We start from the raw sequence: 21714 nt of genomic DNA on the forward strand, positions 1-21714 counted from the left end.
CCACTCATTACCACTTTCAGTAGTTGTAAAATACATTCTGGCTGTCAAATAAATGGTGTACTTTTTATTTTAAAAGTTAATTGTTTTTCTCTTCTCTGCCTCTATTAACACTAAATTCTTAAGGGTAGTTATGTGTTGACCTATGTTCCTCTAAACTCACATTTTACGCATTTGGTTTCTTTATGTTGTCTACCTATTTTCAAACAGAGAGACAACAGCCAGTGTTAGGAAACAGACCAGAATTAACCCTCCACACACATAATGCCAGGAATAAGAATATGTGTTTCATGTTGTTTAAATCATGCAGAATTTAGTTAAACGTTGGGTTTAGAGCCTCCAAAGTACACAGTCATGAAAACATATAGTATGGGATCCTGCAGACAATTTTAGAAAAGAAACCTGCTTAACTGCAGAGTAAGATTAACTTACTTGTAAGGTCTTTACATATACTGTTCAACCTGATATTTGCATGTACTATTCAACCTGATGTTTATAATACCTCTATGAGGTCTGTTGAGGAAGGTGGGGAAATCTCTCCTTTCACAGGAGGAAACTGAGGCTCAGAGAGAGGTACCTGACTTGCCCAGGGTCTCATGACTACAACTGGCAGAAACGAGATTTAAATCTGACTGTAGATCGCATGCCAGAGACAGGCTGCACTCTCTTCATTTGACTGAATTTACCTCCTCAGTCAAAAATCAATGTGTTTAGAAATGCTAAGGTTCCTACCATCAGTAACAGGTTGACTCTCCCTTCTGCAGGAGTCCTGCCTTGCAAGTTAAACAGCAAGCCCTTTGGACCTTTGGAGAGACTGTTACCATGGACAGGGGGAGACATTATTGCTTAAGGAGGCAGCCACTCAACAAAAACTGTTCGATACCAACTAGGGCCACCCTCTGGTGAGGCCGACCTAAAACAGCATCAGTCCGATTTGTACATCCCTCTAGGAAGACTGAATTGCAGCATATAACATATTCTGTCCTGGTACCTGATACCAGTCACTGTTAAGAGTTTGGTTTTGCTTTTGCCTTTCACCTAAAAGGTGATAGTGACCATCAAATCTACAAAAGGAAGGTCTGGAGAAACCAGATATAATAGTTTATTTTGCTTCTCCATGGGTTTGCCTAATTTACTCATTTTACTGATTGTGGGAAATTGACAGATTGAAACATCAGAGTCACCAGTGGTTGTGAGTAAATAATACAATCAAAATTATAAGGTAGCTTCATTGTGGACACAGATTCCTCTTCAGCAAAGTAAGAATAGTAGTGTGTGTGTGAGTGTATGCATGTGTATGTGTATGAATACACATACACACACATAAATATATTTGTTTTATTTTCTTTGTATTTGTTTTTTTATTCAAGGTACATTTGGTATCTTTGTCACAGGAAGGCTGACAATATAAAACTCTTCTTATATATGAAAACTCAAAACTAACCCAAACTCAGTGATGAGTGAAATAATTGCTTTGAGAAGAAAAAGAAGAATCCCAGTTTCTTCCTGAATTTTCTTAAAATTAAAAAAACATGTATAAGAAATGTTTCATGTAATGAAATTGCCATTTTCTGTTTTTAATTTTGTGAACATGTATTTCATTGCATTTATGAATAGGAATAGATAGTATATATACATACAGCCAACACATAGGGATGGCTGCTGGCTTTCTGAGGGGCTTTGTACATGGTGAGTTCTCTTATTACACAGTTTAATCAAAGCTCCCTCAACTAATAACTTCATTTAATTTGCACATTGATTTCTCAGTCTGTTTGGCACCATTAGTTCTAGCAAATCTGGAACTGTACTTTAGGGAACCATCTTGCCTTAACGCCCACAGGCTCTCAGCTCCTGAGGGCAGAGATCGGGTGTAACTTGTCTTTGTGTATCTAGCACAGGACCTGCCCAGAGCAGGTGGTCAACTGTTTGCGGAATAGAACTGTCCTCAATTTTACCTAACAGAAAGAGAAGAAAGGCATTTCTTTGCTGAAGGGACTGCCCCTCACAGAAACAGATTCAGTCTTATGTGGTATACACACTTCAACTCCCAATGCAGAGCAGGACACCTCTGTGGGTCCAGCTTCTCTCTGGTCACGAGGCACCAGGTCATTCCCCTTGCCCACTGGCTCAATCCAATCTCTATATTTGAACATGTTGAGCTAAGTTCTCTCTCTTCTAATCATGTAAAAAACAGACCCACATCTAATTATTTAGGTCAAAGGAAGATATTTAAAATATTGATACATGAAAAGCTGAAATAAAATATTAATCAAAGGTGGTTTCTGATGATCAGATTTCTATGACTATTTAATTATGGATGGTGGTTTCTTCAGAAGAGGACAAAAGTTCCCTGTCACAACCCAAACTTTTCTTTTGTAACAAATAAAATTCTCAAAACTATTTTGACTTTTTAAAGACTGCTGGGTGTTTTTCATTTCACTAAGTGGTTTGCTTTTCTGGTGGTTTGTTTTTCTCCTAAATTTTATCCCCCAAAATTTTAATTGATTTTGTAATCACCATCCACATTTCTTATTGGCAGTCTTAACAGGAGTTTTAGGAAAGATAGCTAAACCTAGTCAGATGAGACAAGTATACTTAATTTTCCCCCATGGCAATTATAAATATCAGGAGAGTTTTCATGGCTGTCTCATAGCTTCCTTATGATGCAGAATGGGTAAGACTTATTGAATATAAATGTATGACTCGTTACATATCCTAATAGCAACTGTATGGTAAGAACAATGTAAACATCTTCTCCTTGGGTTGGTAGAACCACCACCTTCCAGGATCTGAAGAGCTTCTGTGTCCTTCTAGAAAATAAGTCCTGGTCCCCTCCAAAAAGCACAAAAGAAAAAAAAAAAGACCTCTAAATTGACTCCTCCCCCACCAAAAGTTTATAAAAATACTGAAATAATATTCTCACAACAAAATTAAAGTTGGAGTTTAGAGACGGAGTATCAAGTACATGCAGAAAAGCTTTCACTTCACTCATAGATAAATGGCTCTAGAAAAGGATAGATGAGAAAACTACCAACTACATCACCCAATCTTTGTGACACCTAACTAGAGCCCAGGGAGGAGGAAATAAATAGTTCACGGGGGAAATCCTCTGTCCCATAGTCCAATCAGGGAGATCCCATGGTGTCACCAGTCAATAAAAGTCCAAGGTATCTTTTCAGATAACTTCCTGAGTTGGAGCGTTCTTCAGAGTTTCTCATCTCGCTCCTTCCAAATGCCAATATGATTGCCTCCAGTGTCCTCGGTCTGAAGTCAGCCATCCTGCAATACAAATCAGAACCTGTTGTATGCCTGGGTTGCATTTAACAAATAAGAATATTCCTAGAAAGCAGTTTATCAGTTACATTTGAGGGAACATCTCAGATGATCAGTACTTTGACTCTCAAGATTTAGAGGGAATTAAAAGGTCATATAGTCCCATAGCACATGAAATCTTAAATCTTACAGAGTCCAACAAGGATGCTTATGTTAATGTTCCCTAAAGGGTGCTCCGCAAAACACTGGTCTGTTAAATGCTTCTTCTCGAGGCTTCCCTCTTAGAAATCCACAATGTAAATTTGCATAAGGGCACTGAGAAAACTTGTAAGGGAAAAAGATATATATCTATATAGGTATATATAGAGAGAGATATATAGAGAGAGGAAAAAGATATAAACATATTAAACTTTGTTTAGTCCAGCAATCCCTATCCCTTATATATTTGTTAATTAGATCTAATTTAGCAGAAGGTAATGGAAAACAAAGAAGCATTATAAAGAAAATATACATGTTCTTACTGCCAGGAGAATAATTATGATCTGCCATCTTGTCCCTGCGATCCAGGGGCTCAATGATCATTGGTGAAATGATATCCATGGTCACAAAAAAATATTCACACCCTTGTATTTTAAAATGAGGGTGAATCCTGCAACTCAGCCAAAGGAAATATGCACATCACAAACACAACTGTCTTTTCTGTCAGTGGGCCTTTTTACTCTTGGGGCTTATAAACATCATCTGATTCTAAATAATAAATGTGTAGATCATTTCTCTGAATCCCATTCATTACCTTGCCGGGCAGAAAAAAATCCTAAGTATGAAATGCCTTTGTCTACATACTCAACGGTGGCATAATTTTGTCACCTTTTTTTTCCCTTTTTCCTTTTTTCCCTAAACAAGGGTAAATGTCTTTTCATTAGTTACTGATTTGGATGAGAAGGAGCCTGTATGCCATATGCATTTTATTTATATATGAACGTACTGTCTTCTTCAACTAGCACACATGAAATTCAATACTAGTAGTCAGTGACCTGTCTCTATGACTTATACGTGAGAAAATTGAAGGGGTAAGACAAACCCTGAATATAAACGTTCAATTTTCAAAGAATAAAATTAAATTAAAAAAAATGCAGATCTTTGTCTCTATTTGCTTATACAGGCTGAAGATCCAGAACTCTTACTCATGTAAGTAATTGTCCTACATATAACAGGTTGTGAATTTCTCGTAAGCCAGGAGCAAGGTTGAGGTAACTTGAACAGTGCTAGGTGAACAGAAGTGAGCTCATGGCTACTTTCACCATTATTAAGCAAAAGCAGGTACTCCTCTGAATTCAGAGATGGTCCATGAGGTGAGCACCATCTAGAAAGTTCTAGGTAGGCATCCCATGACCCTACCCATTGAAGCTCTTGTTTTTCCTGAGATTTCAATTATAGCTACAGCACTCACGGAAGTAGCCTCCACAGGCTGGGGTGGTAATGGGGTGACTAGCACAATTTCCAGGCTTCATCCAAAAAATCTTGCACAACGATTCCTGGCTTTTGGGGGTCATAGATCCCCTTGAGAATCTGCTCAATGCTGTGGACCTTTCCCCAGAAATGAGCATATGTCCATATATAATTTCACATAAAATGTAATACATTTTTGTAAACTCCTTGAGGCCCTTCTTTAGACCCCAAGTGAAGACCCTTCCCCCAGGATATCTTCCTCTGTCCTGGTATCAGGAATTTTTTCTTATTCACCTTTATATTCCCACCTTGAACTATGCTAGGCCAGTTGAAGAAATGGAAGGATAGGACTGAAAGATTTGCCAAGATGATCAATGAAGAAATGTTAAAAATACAGTTGGTATCGCAAACCTATTGAGACAGAAAGTAAATTAGTTGGTTGCCTAGGGCCAGAATGAGATAGGGGAGACGAGCAGTGACTGCTAATGGACACACTTGGGAATAACATAAATGTTCTGTAATTAGACTGCAGTGACGGTTGCGCATCTCTGTGACTACTAAAAACCACTGAATTATACACTTCAAATGAGTATGTTTTATAGTACATAAATTAGGTCTCAACACAGCTGTTTTTAAAAGTTGGTGTTATAAAGAAAGGAAAAGAAATGGCTCAGCAGGAATTACAAGAAACTGCATAAGACTGAAAATAATATGTGGCCTCCTTATTAATTGTCTTCAATGAGGAAGGAACTAGAGGAATTTTGGTTAAAGGTCACTGGAGATTTTCTCATCGGGGGAACTATGGAGACAGTGTGTTTAGGTCTCCTAAAGAGTGGAATGTAGAGGACCACCCATAAGAATAAAGAACACTGGCTCGATCCAATAGGATCTCTGCCTAACCCAATAATTCTGTTTATGAGAATGATTCCGTAGAGAAGCAATGGCTGCCCTCCATGGCACAGCTTGAAAGGTTAAGAATATGACACCAATTTCCCCAAATCTTTTTTCTGAATACACTATGGACTGTTGACTAATAAATTTATCTAAGTCTATCTTGAATCAATTTATATTTTCAGCTTATTCTAACAAATTCCATATGCTTCCCAATCTGCTTCGGATGATGTGAGTATAATTTCTGCATGGAGCTAGAGCCTGGCTTATAGAACCTTGAGTCTGCCATGTCTCTGATTCTCACCACCCCCTTCTCCATAGTGCTGTCAAATGCCTTTTTTTTTTTTTTTTTTTTTTTTTAGTGAGGGCAAGAGTTTCCAACTCTTCTTCTCTTTCTGCAGGTTTTTTGTTTCCACTGTCCCCCTCCCCCAAGTTTGGGCCCTGATTCTAGCTTGGAAAACTAAGCTGATTGGTAAAGAGTACTGGTCTATTGGATACACACAGTAAGTTATGGGTCCCTAGGACATCATTTTAGGACACAGAAATGGCAGACTTCACTTAGTTTTAGAACCCATCTGGTTCCATTTTGTTTTAAGTTTATTTATTTATCTGGAGAGAGAGAGACAGAGAGAGCACAAATGCGTGAGGGAAAGAGAGAAGGAGGGACAGAATCCCAAGCAGGCCCTGCACCATCAACACAGAGTCCAATGTGGGGCTCAAACCCACAAACCATGAGATCATAACCTGAACTGAGATCAAGAGTCAAATGCTTAACCAACTGCACCACCCAGGTGCTCCCCATCTGGTTTAATTTTATACATGATGAAACAGGTGCAAAGAGAAGAAATAATATGCCCATGATCATGTACCTAGCCAACAGCAAGACCAAAAGTGATATGTGTTAATGCCCAACCATTCAGCCCCCAAAACTATAGGCTGCCTCCCAGGCTCGCTATGATGCTCATGTCGGCCCCTTTCAGCCTCCCTCTAGTGATTTCATTTGTGGTTTGACCCAGCACTGACCTCACCATCCTGTCTGGTCTCACCAGCATCTGCTTCATCCTGGTCAGGCTCAAACTCAGTGGCCCGATCAACAACATCCACACCCGCCTGCACCCTGGGCTTCTCGTTTTCCCACTTGGCAAAACCTTTGTCCTTTGCTGCTTTGTCATGGAACTTGGATTTCATTTTGGGGAAGGTGTGGGACCCCGAGTCCCCCCAGCCAGCTTCTGACCATACGGGTTCGGTCTGGGTGGCCTGGCTGGTGGTGGCACGCTGCAGCCTCACAGAGATCTTGCGAGAAGAGCCTGTGACCAATGTGATGGCTCTGCTGTCCAGGTCTCGGTGTCCTGCAGTGACGCCAGGGAACTCGAACACTTCATCCTGCACTGGAAGGGGGAAGACTGTCGTGATTATGTGACATCTGATCGCTTCACAGCAAACAACAGGAGTCCGGCGGGCAAGGCCCTAGAGGGACGGACCAGAGGCAGACCCAAGCTGGCTGCAGGTGAGTTGCAGAGAAGTGAGACCTGAAAGCAGAGAGAAGCAAGCGGGAGTCAAGGCTGCCACCATGCCTCTCACCTGAAGTTGGCCTTGGTGTTTATAATGACTCCGACCAGGTTCAGATCCAGGACCCAGTGGAGGTCTAGGTGTGGGAAGGCAAGCCGAAAGAAAGAAAGTAGAAAAGAAAAGTAAGAAAGTAGAGGACATTACCTGGGGGCAACGAGGGACTTCCAGGCAGCGACCCATGACTGCTGCCCAAGGAGGGTGCCCGGGCAAATCTCCTGCAGGCCAGAACCAGGAGGTCTTTGCACTGTTTGTGACAATTGGCTCCACAGTCTGAAAAATCCCAAAATATCACAGACGATTAGTGTGAATCATGTGTACCTGGGGCTGACTGGGCTTCCAGGGTGGCATCTGAGCCAGGGCCGTGTCCTCCCCATGCTCCTTCCCGTGTTGACTCAGAGTCCAGCTCAGGCCCACGAGGTCTGTTCAGACGCTAGAAAAGGGCCAGTGGGACTCACTAGCCTTTCTGGGGTTCCTCTCACATTTGCTCAACTTCTTCCACTACACGATTCATTGAGGCACTGAGGAGCAAACAAGTAGGGGCGAGGCAGAGTTGCCTTTGCTTGAAACTAAATGCCAATTCCACGGGACTAGGGCTCTCCCAGGCCAAGATGGATTTTCCACCAAGAGGCTCCCTGAGCCAGAATGAAGGAAAGAAACCCCAGCGTCTAGTGTCTCCCAGGACCAACAGCTGCCTCTGATGATTTACAGCGAGATGGCCCTTCATTCAGTATTAGCCTACACGTTTTTATTCTTCTTCATTCCTCCAGATCTTTTCCAGAACAACTGATTTTCTTAAGTTTACCTATTTATTTTGAGAGAGAGAGAGAGAGAGAGAGAGAGAGAACCCCAACCAGACTACACACGGTCAGCACAGAGCCAAATGTTGGGCTCAACCATCACAGTGAGATCATGACCTGAGCCAAAATCAAGAGTCAGACACTTGACTGAGTCACCCAGGTGCCTCTTGAGAACAAATGATCTTATCTCCTCCTTCTTTTCTCTGCATAGAAACAGAAAACAAGGTGGGCTTATGTCTAATAACATTTTCCAGACTTGACTGTGGCTTTGAAATGGCAGCAGACTCTGTGAAATCTCCCATTAGAATGCTTTAGTTAAGAAAGTAGAATAAGGGCACCTGGATGGCTCAGTCAGTTGAGCGCCTGACTCTTGATTTCAGCTCAGGTCATGATCTCATGTTACCTCAGATCAAGCCCCACATCAGGCCCTGTGCTGACAGCGTGGAGCCTGCTTGGGATTCTTCTCTCTCTGTCTCTCTCAAAACTAAACAAATAAACATTTTAAAAATATTTTTTAAAAGAGTAGAATATTAATTGCTACTTGGGGCAGAAAATTTGGGCTGCTTTGGAAGAGAGCAACATAATTATTTCCTATAGAGGGTCCTACATTTCCCTTAGAATCACTGAACAAATATGATTATTTTCAAGAGTATAGTTCTCTTGGGGCACCTGGGTGGCTTAGCCAGGTAAGCGACTTCAGCTCAGGTCATGATCTCACAGTTCGTGGGTTCCAGTCCCGCATTGGGCTCTGTGCTGACAGCTCAGAGCCTGGAGCCTGCTTTGGATTCTGTGTCTCCCTCTCTTTCTGCCCCTCCCCCATTCATACTCTGTCTCTGTCTCAAAAATAAACATTAAAAAATTTTTTAATAAATAAAGAGTATATTTCTCTCTCACTATCAAAGAGGAACTTTCTAATTCTTTCCAATACTCACTTCTCCCCCAAATGGTCTTATTTCAAATGATCCTTTAATGACATCATGGAAAGACCAAATTATAATGACAGGTTCAGTCTATTTCAATTAATCTTTTCACTTTATGTGCCTTTAAGAGAAAATACCAGGGGTGCCTGGGTGGCTCAGTTGGGTAAGCGTCCAACTTCGGCTCAGGTCATAATCTCACTCTCTGGGTTGGAGCCCCTGTGCCAACAGCTCAGAGCCTAGAGGCTGCTTTGGATTCTGTGTCTCCCTCCCTCTCTGCCCCTTCCCCGCTGGCACTCTGTGTGTGTCTCTCTCTCAAAAGTAAAATAAAAACATAAGAAAAATTTTTTTAAACAAGAAGAGAAAATACCATGTGCACAAAGATGATCCAAGGGTTTAATTGATTTTAATCTTCATAAAATTGTGTGTATATGTGTGTGGTGGGGGGGGGGGTCTTTAGGGGATAGGGTCAGAAACCAGAATAAAACTATGGCTGGGCAGTAAGATATTGCAGTAGCTTACTGCTTGTAAGTAGAAATCCAAGTTACACTAAGACAACTGATACCAAGAACTAAAGGGAAGGTTTTTGAGACTGGCTCCCATTGAGGTTCAGGGAAGCTCTCTGTTCACGCAAAATAAGGGCCAAATCCTAAAAGATAGCTACAGGGGAAAAAAGGCATTCTAAGGGAATAGTGTTAATCTAAAGCCATTCTGTGACTAAGATGTTTCCTTTTGTAGTTATATCTTCCAAGAGTATTATCAGATTCTTAAAACCATCAGTACAAATAGTCTGCATAAATTATCCAGCAATTTCTGAAATTAAACACCAAGAATGTGTAATGATCATATGTACAAAGAGCAACATATTCCTAAGTGCCTATTAAAATGGATGCGTATTGCATTCATCAAGTATATATTTATTTGTTTATAAATTCCTATTGAATGGGGCACTTTATGAACAAATTCATTGAAAAGGGACAAAAATAATTTTTTTAAGGCTTCTCTTTTCTCATCAGCATCTGTGATTTAGTGACAAAGGAACAGCTTAGATGTGAGAGTAGAAAGAAAGGCATCTGTATTACGGGAATGAGTGTGGGCTCTATTCCCATGAAGGATGCAGTTCCTTTATACGGTATTTTAGTTACACTCAGCCCACTTCAGAAGTTCCACCTTAACTGTGTGCTTCACAAGACATCTTGGAGATGGGGCCACAGGTGTGGGTTGATAGGGGTGGTTTGCTTGCTCTTGCAACAAACTATAAAATTCCAGTCTGGGATCTCCAAAACTCCATGGATCCCCCCCCCTTCGCCCCCCGCCAAAAACATTAACTCTTCAACTGCCAGTGGCCAAAGACCCAAGTTCTCCATGACACCAAGAGTTTCTGTGGTTTCATCAGTCAAATTTGATTCCTGCCCCAATTATCACATTAAAAAATGTTAGCAACATTACATTTATTTACCTTTGCATTTGTATCCTTGCTTGATTATGCCCCAGAGCTGTAACAAAAAACAAAAGAATGTCAGAGAATCTGAATTAAAATCGGTGGGGTGGGGGTGGGGAGGTGGGAAAGAAGACCAGAAGAAGGAAGTCCTGGGAGGCATGATGTTCGGTGGCGCACAAACAGGATGTAGCAGATCCTGACACCCTTCCTGTCAGATAGAAGAACCAGCTCCTAGCTCACTCCAGCTGGGGGCTGGGGCGATAACAGTTTTGCTTCCCTTTTCTTTCTGAAAGCCAAATGGGAGCTGGGATGGGAAACTGGTGTTGGTACAATTATTGGACTTTGGTATAATGCGCTCTCAGCAAAATTCCACGGGGAGGCTGTCACTGTGTCTGGAAGCCCCCAGCTCCCCCTGCCTTCTTTTTCATCGCAGTAGCTCCTCTTGGCACGCCCCCTGGGAAATTAAGCAACCTACGCAGTGCGTATCCCACTAAAGCATTTGCACTGTGCCAGGTTCTTTTCCAAGTAGCATTGGTACCTTAAAAGAATACAGAAAAGGAAAAGATCTATTTGCTCGTGTATTCATTCTCGGCCTGCTCAGTGTTTGGTCTGTGCCAAGGCTGTGGGAGATACAGAATAACGTTCAGATTCTGCCAATCAAGTAGGAAGGAGGATGTAGGAAGTGACAAGTGTCTCAGGAGAGATGTGAGGGCCTCCAGGAGGGGTGGTCACCCAGGTCATTCAGGGGATCATCCTGGTGGTGGTGTGTCCACCCCCCTGATACACCACATTCTTTCCCGTGCCTCCCACGGCATCGGACGTGCGGCCGAGGGACACAGGAGCATCGGTATTGTTTCGTTCAATTCAGCAGGTTTCGCTCAAGCTGGAAAAACTCCACTTTTAACCTTGTAGTGGTTAGGTTAGGTGACTGATACCTATTTAATAAAATGATTTTGAAAGAAACAGGGCCAGTGGCTTACTGGCGCTGATGAGGGCATCACTTACAGGTATTATAGGGGAACAATGCCCTGAGTGTGGACATCATGTCACCTATGAGAAGAATAGATAGCTGCCAATGTGCAGTGACTCAGGGCATCAGGAAGACTGATTCTCACCCCCTTTCTGAGAAGGAGATTCCACCAGTGGAGAGCGATTTCTTTGAGTCTTAAAAGTTATTGGGTCCTTCAGAATATATTATTAAGATTCAAATGTGCCCTGGGATAGGAAGGATTATTAAGACAACTAACTGGAAGCAAGGCCTCAGGTGCCTGGGATGATTGGAAGAGGAATCCCTACAGAGCAGTCCATACAGAAAACGGAAGTGGTGTCAGGACTATGACATCATGTCAGAGCTACAGGGATCTTAAAGATAATCTAGTTTGCGTCTCTTCTATAAAAGGTGACTGGGATGATCCAGAAAATGTAAATAATTTGCAAGGTCCCAGACAAGGAGACTTTGCAGTGATAAGAAATTTTTCCTCCCCAAGACCATGGTGATGGTAATAATAATAATCCTAACAGCTACCATTTATGGAACTTTTGCTGTGCAAAAGACACAGTTTTAAGCTTTTTATATGTATTAACTCATGTAACATTATACATATATAGACTGGGCCTAGCGAGAGGTGAAGTCACCTGGCAAGGTCTTGTCCCTAATAAGTAGAGAAAGAAGACTGTGTCACGTGAGGGAAAGGCAGGAAGCCAGTGCTCCTGGGAGTTTTGTGTGTGAGCAAAAGCCACTGATCTAGGACAAGAAAGGGTAAGATTTAAGAAGAAGCATTCTAATATCCAGGTATGGCACATTATTAGCATAGCTGCAGGAACTGCTGGAAAAAATAAAGTGAAGCATGAGTCCTATCAGGAGGGCAAATCAGGGCATCACTTGCTAATGCTTTCTTAATAACTAGCAGACAACACAAGGCAGGAAGAGGCTCTGGGTCAGGTGCCAGACAAGGACAGGAGACAGTGACCTCATGTAGATGGGCGTAGAGCAATATTTCCCACAGTCCTTTGATTTCGGACCTTAGGTTGCCGTAAGATTTGGAGAGACTATGGAACCAGTGGAACATGATGGCTGAATGAAGCTAACAAAACTGAGCTCTGGCATCTGGACAAAAGAGTAATAGGCATGCTGGCTGCAGGGCCATCTTGTCCTAGAGGATCACATTTTCATCTTCTACAACTTGGGTATCAACTAGACATTCAGAGCCCATGAGTCTTTGTTCAATACCAAGGCCAAAGCTGCCTTTAGATGACAAAGAATTATCAAATGTCGGGAAAAGAAGTGAACCAGCTTCCTTTGTGCAGTGGCATAGGCAGAGCCCAGGATTCAGAGTCAAAACACCGGTGTTTGAATCCTGGCTCTGGTAATTACTGGCTGTGTGATCCTGGGAAAGTGGACTTATCCTCTCTGGACCTCTCTGTCTTGATAGGCAAATGGAGAGAATAAAATGTCCTTGTCATGAACTAGTTAAGAGGATCAATTATACTAACGTCTATGGAAGTACTTCATTACTGTCAAGTGCCAAATAAACGTTACTTATTATTACAACCATCTTCCTTCCAAAAAGATTTTTTTTTTTTACTTTTTGAGTTATGAATTATTGAGCCATGCCATGATGGATGTCTGGTGACTGCTACCACATGAAACGAGAACTGGGAGGAACTGGTGAAGATAAATACTCCCCTTAATTGCACCTGCTACGAGTATTAGTGACGAATGCCAAGGCTCATTGGGCAGAACCTTTCCCTGGCAGGGATTAACAGACAAACTGCTCTCTTGAGTTAACAAGCCTCTCCATCCTCCCCTGATGCCAGCCCTACAATCCTAGAAAGAACATAGTGAAACCTGCAGATATTGCTTTTGTTTTAAACTTAAGTTTTTAATTTCAGGGAGCCATCATACTTTACTTCTGATCTAAAGCACACAATGGATTCTGTTGGTGTATTATTTTCCGACACTCTCAGGATGCTGTACAAATAACTACACACAAGAGAAATAATGGAAAACAGACTTACAAATCCTGCACAGTGTTCACAGAAGGTTGGCTTGAGATAGGTCATCTCCTGAAAATTATGGACAAATCCTGGTCCCATTTTACAGTGTAATTGGGACTTAGCTCGCAGGAAGTAAGCCATCATTTCATCTTTACTAATTAGACCATCCCTGTAAAGAGAATCAAAAAAGGGAGCGATCTTTGAAGACCACATTGCTAAGTGGCTGACACACTTTAATCACCCAACCTCCCAAACCTTTGTGGCCAAAAGCAGGTGGGCAGTGTTTACTTTTCTGTTCTATTTGAAAGGAGAGGACCTCGAAAGACAGCATTCAGTGCCAGAGGCTTTCAGAGTAAGAATATGTGTGTGTGTGTGTGTGTGTGTGTGTGTCCTGTGCATCGTATCACAGAAAGTCTCCTTCTTTACCAAATAGTAGCTTCAGAAGGACATCTCTTTTCTAGCCCTAACCTAACAACAGGGTGTGCAAGAATCAGGCTGCTGGAGAAAGGCAGAAAACTGTAATGACTGGGCCCACCAGTCTCAAATTCATTCAGCCTGCTGTCATCCAGGCCACTGCCAGTGGTGGTAATCTTTCATTCAGGTCTTATTGACTTACAGACCATTTACCAGAGGGATTCTTCCATATCTTCACAGTCAGTGGCACCCACCCACACATAATCAGACTTCTTGTTTACCAAGATCAAATCCACCTGATAAGAGGTGATCTTCATGCTGCCTTCTCACCACACCAGCACACGCTGGAGACCACACCCTTCTGTGCCAATTCAGAATTCCTTTGTATCTCATCTGTCCTCTCTTGGGTCCTCCTGGTCTGAGGAAGTCATGCTCCCATCCCCCACTCTCCAGCCTCCCAAGACACAGCTCCTTCTGGGTTCTGCTCAGTCTCTTCACCCACTCCTTCCTCTGTGTACAAACACACTCGTGACTTCCTCTCTTGGAAAACGACTTTCCTCAACCTCGCTTCCAACTCCAGCACCTATCATTCCCTTTCCCTTTCTTCCTCCCAAGCTTTTCAAAAAGAATGTTCATTACAGGTTTTTCTTTTTTTTTTTTCTCTCATTTCCTTTGATTACTCCTCACTCCATATAACCAGGCTTCTGACCCTACCTCTCTGTTGAAACTGTCACAAGGACATCCTCAGTGGCCTTTTCTCACTCCTTGATGTTGCTGACCTCCTGGCTGCACATGACTTGGGGACAGGGTTTTTCCTTTTGTGACACTCTCTCTTCCATGTGACCCTGTGATTCTACGTAGCCAGTTTCTCTCCTTCCTCCCATGCTTCTCCTGCGGGATCTACTTCTTTCTTTCAGCTGCATGTAGGGAGAAGAGCCCCTGAAGCTACATTCCTCAGGGCCCAAGCTCATCTTCCTTTAAACTTTGAATTTGCTCCCACACCCCGGACTCCAGCTCACAAGGCTGGGCTGAAGACCTAGCAATCTATGTCTCCAAAACTGTTCTCCTGAATCTTGGTACCACATTTAGAGCTTGCTAGAATCTCTTTCTTCCTGGATGGTCTACTGGCCTCGCAAAATCAACATATCTAAAGAAGAAATCATATACAGTATGAATATTTCAAACCTGCATTTTTAGGGAAAATTTTTTTTATATCTTTATATTTATATACAAAGATATTTTATATCTTTGTATTGTATTTATATCTTTGCTGGCACAGTGTAAGGTCCATCTAAAGAATCAGCTGAAAAAACAAAAAGAAATGAAGAGTAGGAAGTGATTTTAAATTCATGCCCTACTGAATTTAGGTTACACATCACTGACAGAAACATACTAAGGGAGGTGGGCAGTTAGCAGGTAACTTAAATTTCATTTTGTAAAAGAAGTTTATTTCTAATAATTTAACTTATTTTAAAGGATTCCTTGTTCTAGAAATACAATGAAGATGAATTAAAGTTTTAAGATGTTTATGATACAGTACCAAGGAAAGCCTTAGTATACTGAATTACCTACAGATTTAATTAAAAAAAAAATTTCACACACAAACAAAATTATTATAGAATTTTAAAGTGATATAATTTGGACATTCCACCAGTATAAAATCTAGCATCTCATTATAGATGATTTTTAAACTAAGAACTAATCTCACATAATTAAAAATGAAGCAATTGGGGAGCCTGGGTGACTCAGTCAGTTGGGCAGCTGACTTCGGCTCAGGTCATGATCTCACAGCTCATGAGTTCGAGCCCCGCATCTGGCTCTGTGCTGACATCTCAGAGCCTGGTGCTTACTTCAGATTCTGTGTCTCCCTCTCTCTCTGCTCATCCCCTGCTTGCTCTCTCTTTCTCTCTGTCAAAAATAAATAAATATTAAAATTTTTTTTTTAAATGAAGCAATCAAATTACTAATGTCAGTGTTTCTCTGCAATATATATTTCATATCATTATTTTCCAGTGAGCTGGATATTAGCTTCCAAAGTCATCTACTTTTCCAGGAATCATTTGAAGCTCAATAGAAATACATTTTTACTTCATTGACCAAAATAACTTTTGAGCTAGTGGAGAGAAAAACAAAGCAAGGACCCTTCTTGGCTATCTGCAGACATCACCTGCTCTTCTGAAAGCTGTAAGTAATTTAAAATAATTTTCCTTCCTTAGTTTTAGTATTGCCCTCAGGTCCATTGATGCTGAGGACTCTACCAGCCAAGATGTAACTATATTTCTCCTCCATTTTTTCTTGATGGAGGTTTTGGGGTTGATGAAATAGCTAAGTAGAAGTAATATGGAGAGTTGGGCTCATTTGCAAATGGGCACTTACACTCAACACTGATGATGTAGCCTGCCCTATAATCTCATCCAGCCAGTCAGGTGTGAACACCAAGAAAAAAATCAGTGAAACATTACACTTGTTTCATCAACACACTAGGATTGAAGCTGTCAAGATGCAAATTAAAGGTATCTCTGGGGTACCTGTGTGGCTCAATCAGTTAGCTTCTGGCTGTTCATGTCAGTTCAGGTCACGATCTCATGGTTTGTGAGTTCAAGCCCCACATCAGGCTCTGTGCTGACAGTGCAGAGCCTGCTTGGGATTCTCTCTCTCTCTCCCCGTCCCCTGCTCATGCTCTCTCTCTCTCTCTCTTTCAAAATAAATAAATAAACTTAAAAAAAAATAAAAAATAAAGGTATCCCTGTTCTCCTCTGACACTAATTTTCTGTTTCAGGATAGCTGCATTAAAACATAACAAAATTAAAACTTACTGATCTTTGTCCAGGACACAGAAGGAATCCAAAAAGGGAAAATTGGCAGCTATACTTTCAAAGTCCTCTTGGGAGATGTACCCATCATGGTCATGGTCATAGTTTCTAAACACAGACTGCAAAGGAAATACAAATATTTACTGAATAACTGGGTATGAGTCAGGCTCTGAACTTGTTATTGGGAAAGCAGTGATAACTAGTATATTGTTCTATCAAGGAGCTTGGAATCCAGTGGGAAATAATGAAATCAAGAAGCCTTTATGGTATAACAAGATAAGTGCAATGCTGAGGATAAAAATAGGCTGCTGTGGGGGAATTTTAAGGGAGATTTTAAAAGGTTTCCTGGAGGGGCACCTGGGTGGCTCAGTTGCTTAAGCGTCCAACTTTGGCTTGGGTCAAAATCTCACGGTTCCTGAGTTTGAGCCCCACATTGGGTTCACTGCTGTCAGCCTTTCAGTGAAGAGTCCACTTTGGATCTTCTGTCCCCCTCTCTCTGCCCCTCCCTTACCTTCACTCTCCCAAAAATAAATAAATATTAAAAAGAAAACATTTCCTGGAGAAAGTGAGGTCTAAACTGAGACCTCAGTTTTGGTAAGAGTTAAGTTTGGTGAACTCACAAATGCCAAAACCAAAACAATAGACAATGAAACTTTAAAATGTTAAATTATCTAAAAAAAATTCAAGTATACTTTTTTTTTTGAGAGAAAGGGAGGGAGGGAGGGAGAGAGAGAAAGAGAGAGAGAGAGAGAGACAGAGACAGAGACAGAGAGAGAGAGAATGAGCAGGGGAGGGGGAGAGGGAGATGGAGAGAACATTAAGCAGGCTCCAGGAAGAGGGGTTCTATCTCGCCATTATGAGATCATGACTTGAGCCAAAATCAAGAGCCAGACACTTAACTGACTGAGTCACCCAGGTTCTCCTAAAAAATTCAAATATACTTTTAACGCAATTACAATCAGAATTCCAGTGGCAATTTGTTTTAAGTGAATAAATTGATTCTAAAGTTCAAATTAAACATGTTGAGAATAGCCTAATATTGTTTAAGATAAGAAGAAATGAGAGAGAACGTGCCCCATCAGAAATCAAATTTTCTACAAAGCTACATGAATCAAAACAACATGGTACTACAACTTACTATAGAGAGCAGAGTCCAGAAATAGATCTATGTATATATAGGCATTTAGAGTATCAAAAAGTACCTTCTCAAATCCACAGAGAAATTAAAGATTATCCAATAAGTGCTGTTGAATTAAGTGGCTAATAATCTTACAAAATCAATTGCCCAAAACTAAATTCTAGATGCATTAAATATTTTAATGTCAAAAATAAAGCTATAGGGATGCCTGGGTGGTTAAGCATCCGACTTCAACCCAGGTCATGGTCTCATAGTTCATGAGTTTGAGCCCTGCTTTGGGCTCTGTGCTGACAGCTCAGAGCCTGGAGCCTGCTTCAGATTCTGTGTCTCCCTCTCTCTCTACCCCTCCCCCCTCATGCTCTGTCTCCCTCTCAAAAATAAACATTAAAACAATTTTAATAATAAGAAAGCTGTAAAAGTATGAAAGATAAATAGATAAAAATAATTTTTATGTTTTGTAATCTCTGAGTGGGAAAGGCCTTCCTTAACATTACATCAAAGTCAGAAGCTGTAAACAATTTAAAAAATTTTTATTTTACAGAGAGAGAGAGAGAGAGAGAGCCTGAGCAGGGGAGAGGGGCAAAGGGAGAGAGAGAGAGAGAGAGAGAGAAAGCCTGAGCAGGGGAGAGGGGCAAAGGGAGAGAGAGAGAATGAGAGAGAGAGAGAGAGAGAGAGAGAGAGAATCTCAAGCAAGCTCCATACTCAGCACAGAACCCAAAGCAGACTTGATCAAATAATCCTGGGATCATGACCTGAGCCAAAATTGAGTCAGATGCTTAACCAACTGAGTCACACAGGTGCCCCTACAAAAATATTTTATTACGTAAAATGCAAAATAATTGAATCAAAAAACTCAGCTGACAAATGTAAAGATAAATGTCAGAGAAGATTATTTGCAATATACCTGAGAGCAAAGACAGAAAAGGAAAACAGGAGGAGACCTGTTACAGCTCAGGAGAGCTCAGGAGAAAAGGAGACCACCAAAGTAAAATTACACGTGGCCAATACATTCATGGGAAATGCTCGATTCTGCTAGTAATTACAGAAACACAAACAAAACTTTTTTAAGCCTCTCAGATTGGAAAACATTAAAATAATGGGTAATTTCCTAGGGAATGAGAAAATAGGCACTCTCATATTAGTTGATGAAGTAAATAGCCACAATCTTTCTGGAAGACAGTCAGTGCTTACTCTCTGACCCAGCAATTCCGCTGATGGGAATCGGTTCTAGGCAAATAATTGAACAATGCTGCTCAAAGACATACATGGGTGTATGTGTTTATGGGGGAATAAAGTCATACAAGATAGTTTACAAATTATCAGTGGTTCCCCTTCGAGAGCAGAATTCCCAAGGCCTAAAAGTAAAACTTGTATTCTCTGTATTTTATGAAAAGCTTGCATATTTACAATGATCCTGACTTTCTTTATAATTGAAAAATAAAAGGATTTTTCCATTGCCCTCTGCTAAATTGGGTTTTCCAAAAGGTTTGTTAAGTTCTCCCCAGAAGCAGATGTATGCAAACGGATTATAATGAATCTTTCTCCCTTTTCCCAATGCTTTCTCTCTATTCTATTTGATCCATATTGTCCTATGTTGCAAGCTGCTTCAGGGGTACTTTGGGAGATGAACAAAGTATAAATTAACAGATTATTTAAAAACATGACTGCTTAGAACCCATTGTAAGTTTATTTATAGAAAACTGAATTGTGCAAAATCACAAAATATACAGTCTTTTTGCAAGTCCCAATACCAATACTTACCTACAATCAAAGTTGCTTAAAATTAACTACTTGTACCTACTTTTATAATCTAATATCCATATTTCTATCCATATTAAGGGTACAATTCTTTTTGTAGAATAAAATTTAATGTGGAAATGCATAATAAAATCCAATCATTCATTTGATTGAACCAACAGTAGGCAATTTATCCAAATTGGACCAACCTTCCACCATAAAATTGGAACTGGAGAGAAAATAAGAGAGAAGGTAAAAGGGAAGAGAGAGAGAGAGAGAGGAAGGGGGAGAGGGAGATACAGACTCCCCTTGTGTAGGAAAGAAAGTCTGTCTGCAGATAATGGAATGAGCATTCAGAGAAAAGCAGAGAAGAGAGTGGAAAAGAAAATAGTTGTGTCTTTTCATTTCCCAGTTCTAGACCTTCCTGAGCTGCAACTCTTGGAGCTGGATTCCTTCCCCACCTTCCCTGGCTCCAAGCTGGGTCTGTTACACAACATCAACACAAGGCCTCCACTGAATCTTATGGCCTTCTCAGACCCTTTCCTCACCCTTTCTGAACTTTTCCTTGCTGCCTCACATGCTGCGTAGTAGTTTTCTTCCAATGCATCATGGTTTCCTTGATGATCCAAGATGTAGAAAATTCTTTCTTTTTCTTTAGGTTTGTGTGTGTGTGTGTGTGTGTGTGTGTGTGTGTGTGTGTTTAAAGTAGGCTTCACATCCAGCATGAAGCTCAATGCAGGCCCTAATCTCATGACCCTGAGATCAAGATCCGAGCTGAGATCAAGAGTTGGATGTTTAATCGACTAAGCCACCCAAGCACCCCCTCTTTTTCTTTAAACATCCACCCCCCAGCAAAAAGCTTATTTTATCCCAAAGATATGATTCTATTGTATCATACCAATCCATTAAAGCAGATGTTTAATCAGATGTCATAGTTTTTATTGCCAAATCTGTTTCCATTTTCTCCACAATGGTCCTTCTACTCTTCTTTCTACATGAAAACTCTGATAGACACTTTCTCATAATTAAGTAATGTTTCTGACCTAAATGGTTCTGTGCAGGTGTGTCACAGACCTCAATATAAACAGCAAGAGAAACTATGCATCCTACAGGATCTTTTCTCACCTTCAGGTAATCAATTTATTGGGCATTTTATTGGGACCCATATAGGTTTTCAATGAGTCGATTCTAATCCCCAAACAGTCCCTCAAATTGCAGGGGCAATGATGGAGGCATCAAATGCTGGTGAAAGAAAGTTGGAAGTAGCTGAGGGTATTTGGGTAAATGAGAACAGAATGACAGGAAGGGGAAAAGGGCAATTCTGGGGGAATCTCCCCCATAAGCCAATGCCAGGTAGAGCTCAGTGTCTGCTAAATTGATCCTACCTGCCAGAGGGCTGTTTTCATTGACTTCAGTTGATTCTTGGGCAACTGTAGAATATTCTGGGAAGAGAAAAGGGCCTTCTAGTGCTAACTCTCTACTCTCTCTCAATCACTTACCTCAACTAATTTCCTTATGTGCTTGTTGATGACTGTGGGGTCTGGCTTTGGCATCACTCCTGATGCCCACTCCAGGGGCACCACAGGCTTGGTGGGTGTTGTCGGGGAGGTAGGCTGCTGACAGGGGGGAAAAACACACTTTTCAACTTTATCTTAGACCTTAAGTAATCAGGGGACACTGAGAAAGACATACACATTTTTATGTTAATAATACAGTAAAAACTTACATATGTATCACTTAAATGTTCTGAAAACAAACATCTTTTGTCAATAGAATCTAATCTATAACTAAATACATATTTGGAGAGTGTATTTTGTTTAGCAGTAGTCTAGATTCCATTTTTTTAAGTGGGAAAAAGATACTGTTCTCTCATCCCACTCAAAAATTCTATCCAAGTTCCCCAAATATTACTAAAACATCCTTAAAACATATACAATAATCCATACAGCTTTTTGTATAATGCAAAATATATAAAACACCTGTTATCTAGTTCTTTAATACCTGGTGTTGATAATAAACTAGTAGATGTTTGCAGTAAATGGGCCCATGTGAATGGCCAAGTTTATGTTCTCATGCTGGCATCTCTTTCAATATGCTTAATCGCTTCTCACTATTTGGCTAATTACATCTTTCTAGCCTCTTTTGTGAACTTGCTTCCTCCATCTGTTTTCCCACTTTCCTGCAAGACATTTTCACTAAATAATGTGGCCAAGATGGTAGCAATAATGCATAACGTGTTTACACAACACAGAGGCAAAACACAATCCTATCGGGAGACAAG

The 21714-nt window shown here is 40.9% G+C and overlaps 1 protein-coding gene across 6 annotated transcripts in view; it reads right to left on the minus strand.

Moving 5' to 3' along the window:
• Positions 1-262: 262 nt before the first annotated feature.
• Positions 263-21714, minus strand: part of RASGRP3 (RAS guanyl releasing protein 3) — a 105462-nt gene continuing 84010 nt past the window's right edge. For 5 of the 6 annotated variants that reach the window (XM_043553203.1, XM_043553198.1, XM_043553199.1 and 2 more), the window contains 7 exons: positions 20933-21049; positions 16562-16677; positions 13353-13500; positions 10353-10389; positions 7324-7449; positions 6634-6998; positions 263-3276 (listed from right to left, as the gene is read on the minus strand). In XM_043553203.1, coding sequence (XP_043409138.1) covers positions 3268-3276; positions 6634-6998; positions 7324-7449; positions 10353-10389; positions 13353-13500; positions 16562-16677; positions 20933-21049 — 918 coding nt within the window. In that variant the 3' untranslated portion in view covers positions 263-3267. The remainder of the gene's footprint in view (positions 3277-6633; positions 6999-7323; positions 7450-10352; positions 10390-13352; positions 13501-16561; positions 16678-20932; positions 21050-21714) is intronic. The other variant, XM_043553202.1, reaches the window with a different exon arrangement.

This window comes from Prionailurus bengalensis, chromosome A3 (genome assembly GCF_016509475.1).
Source record: "Prionailurus bengalensis isolate Pbe53 chromosome A3, Fcat_Pben_1.1_paternal_pri, whole genome shotgun sequence".
Lineage (NCBI taxonomy): Eukaryota > Metazoa > Chordata > Mammalia > Carnivora > Felidae > Prionailurus > Prionailurus bengalensis.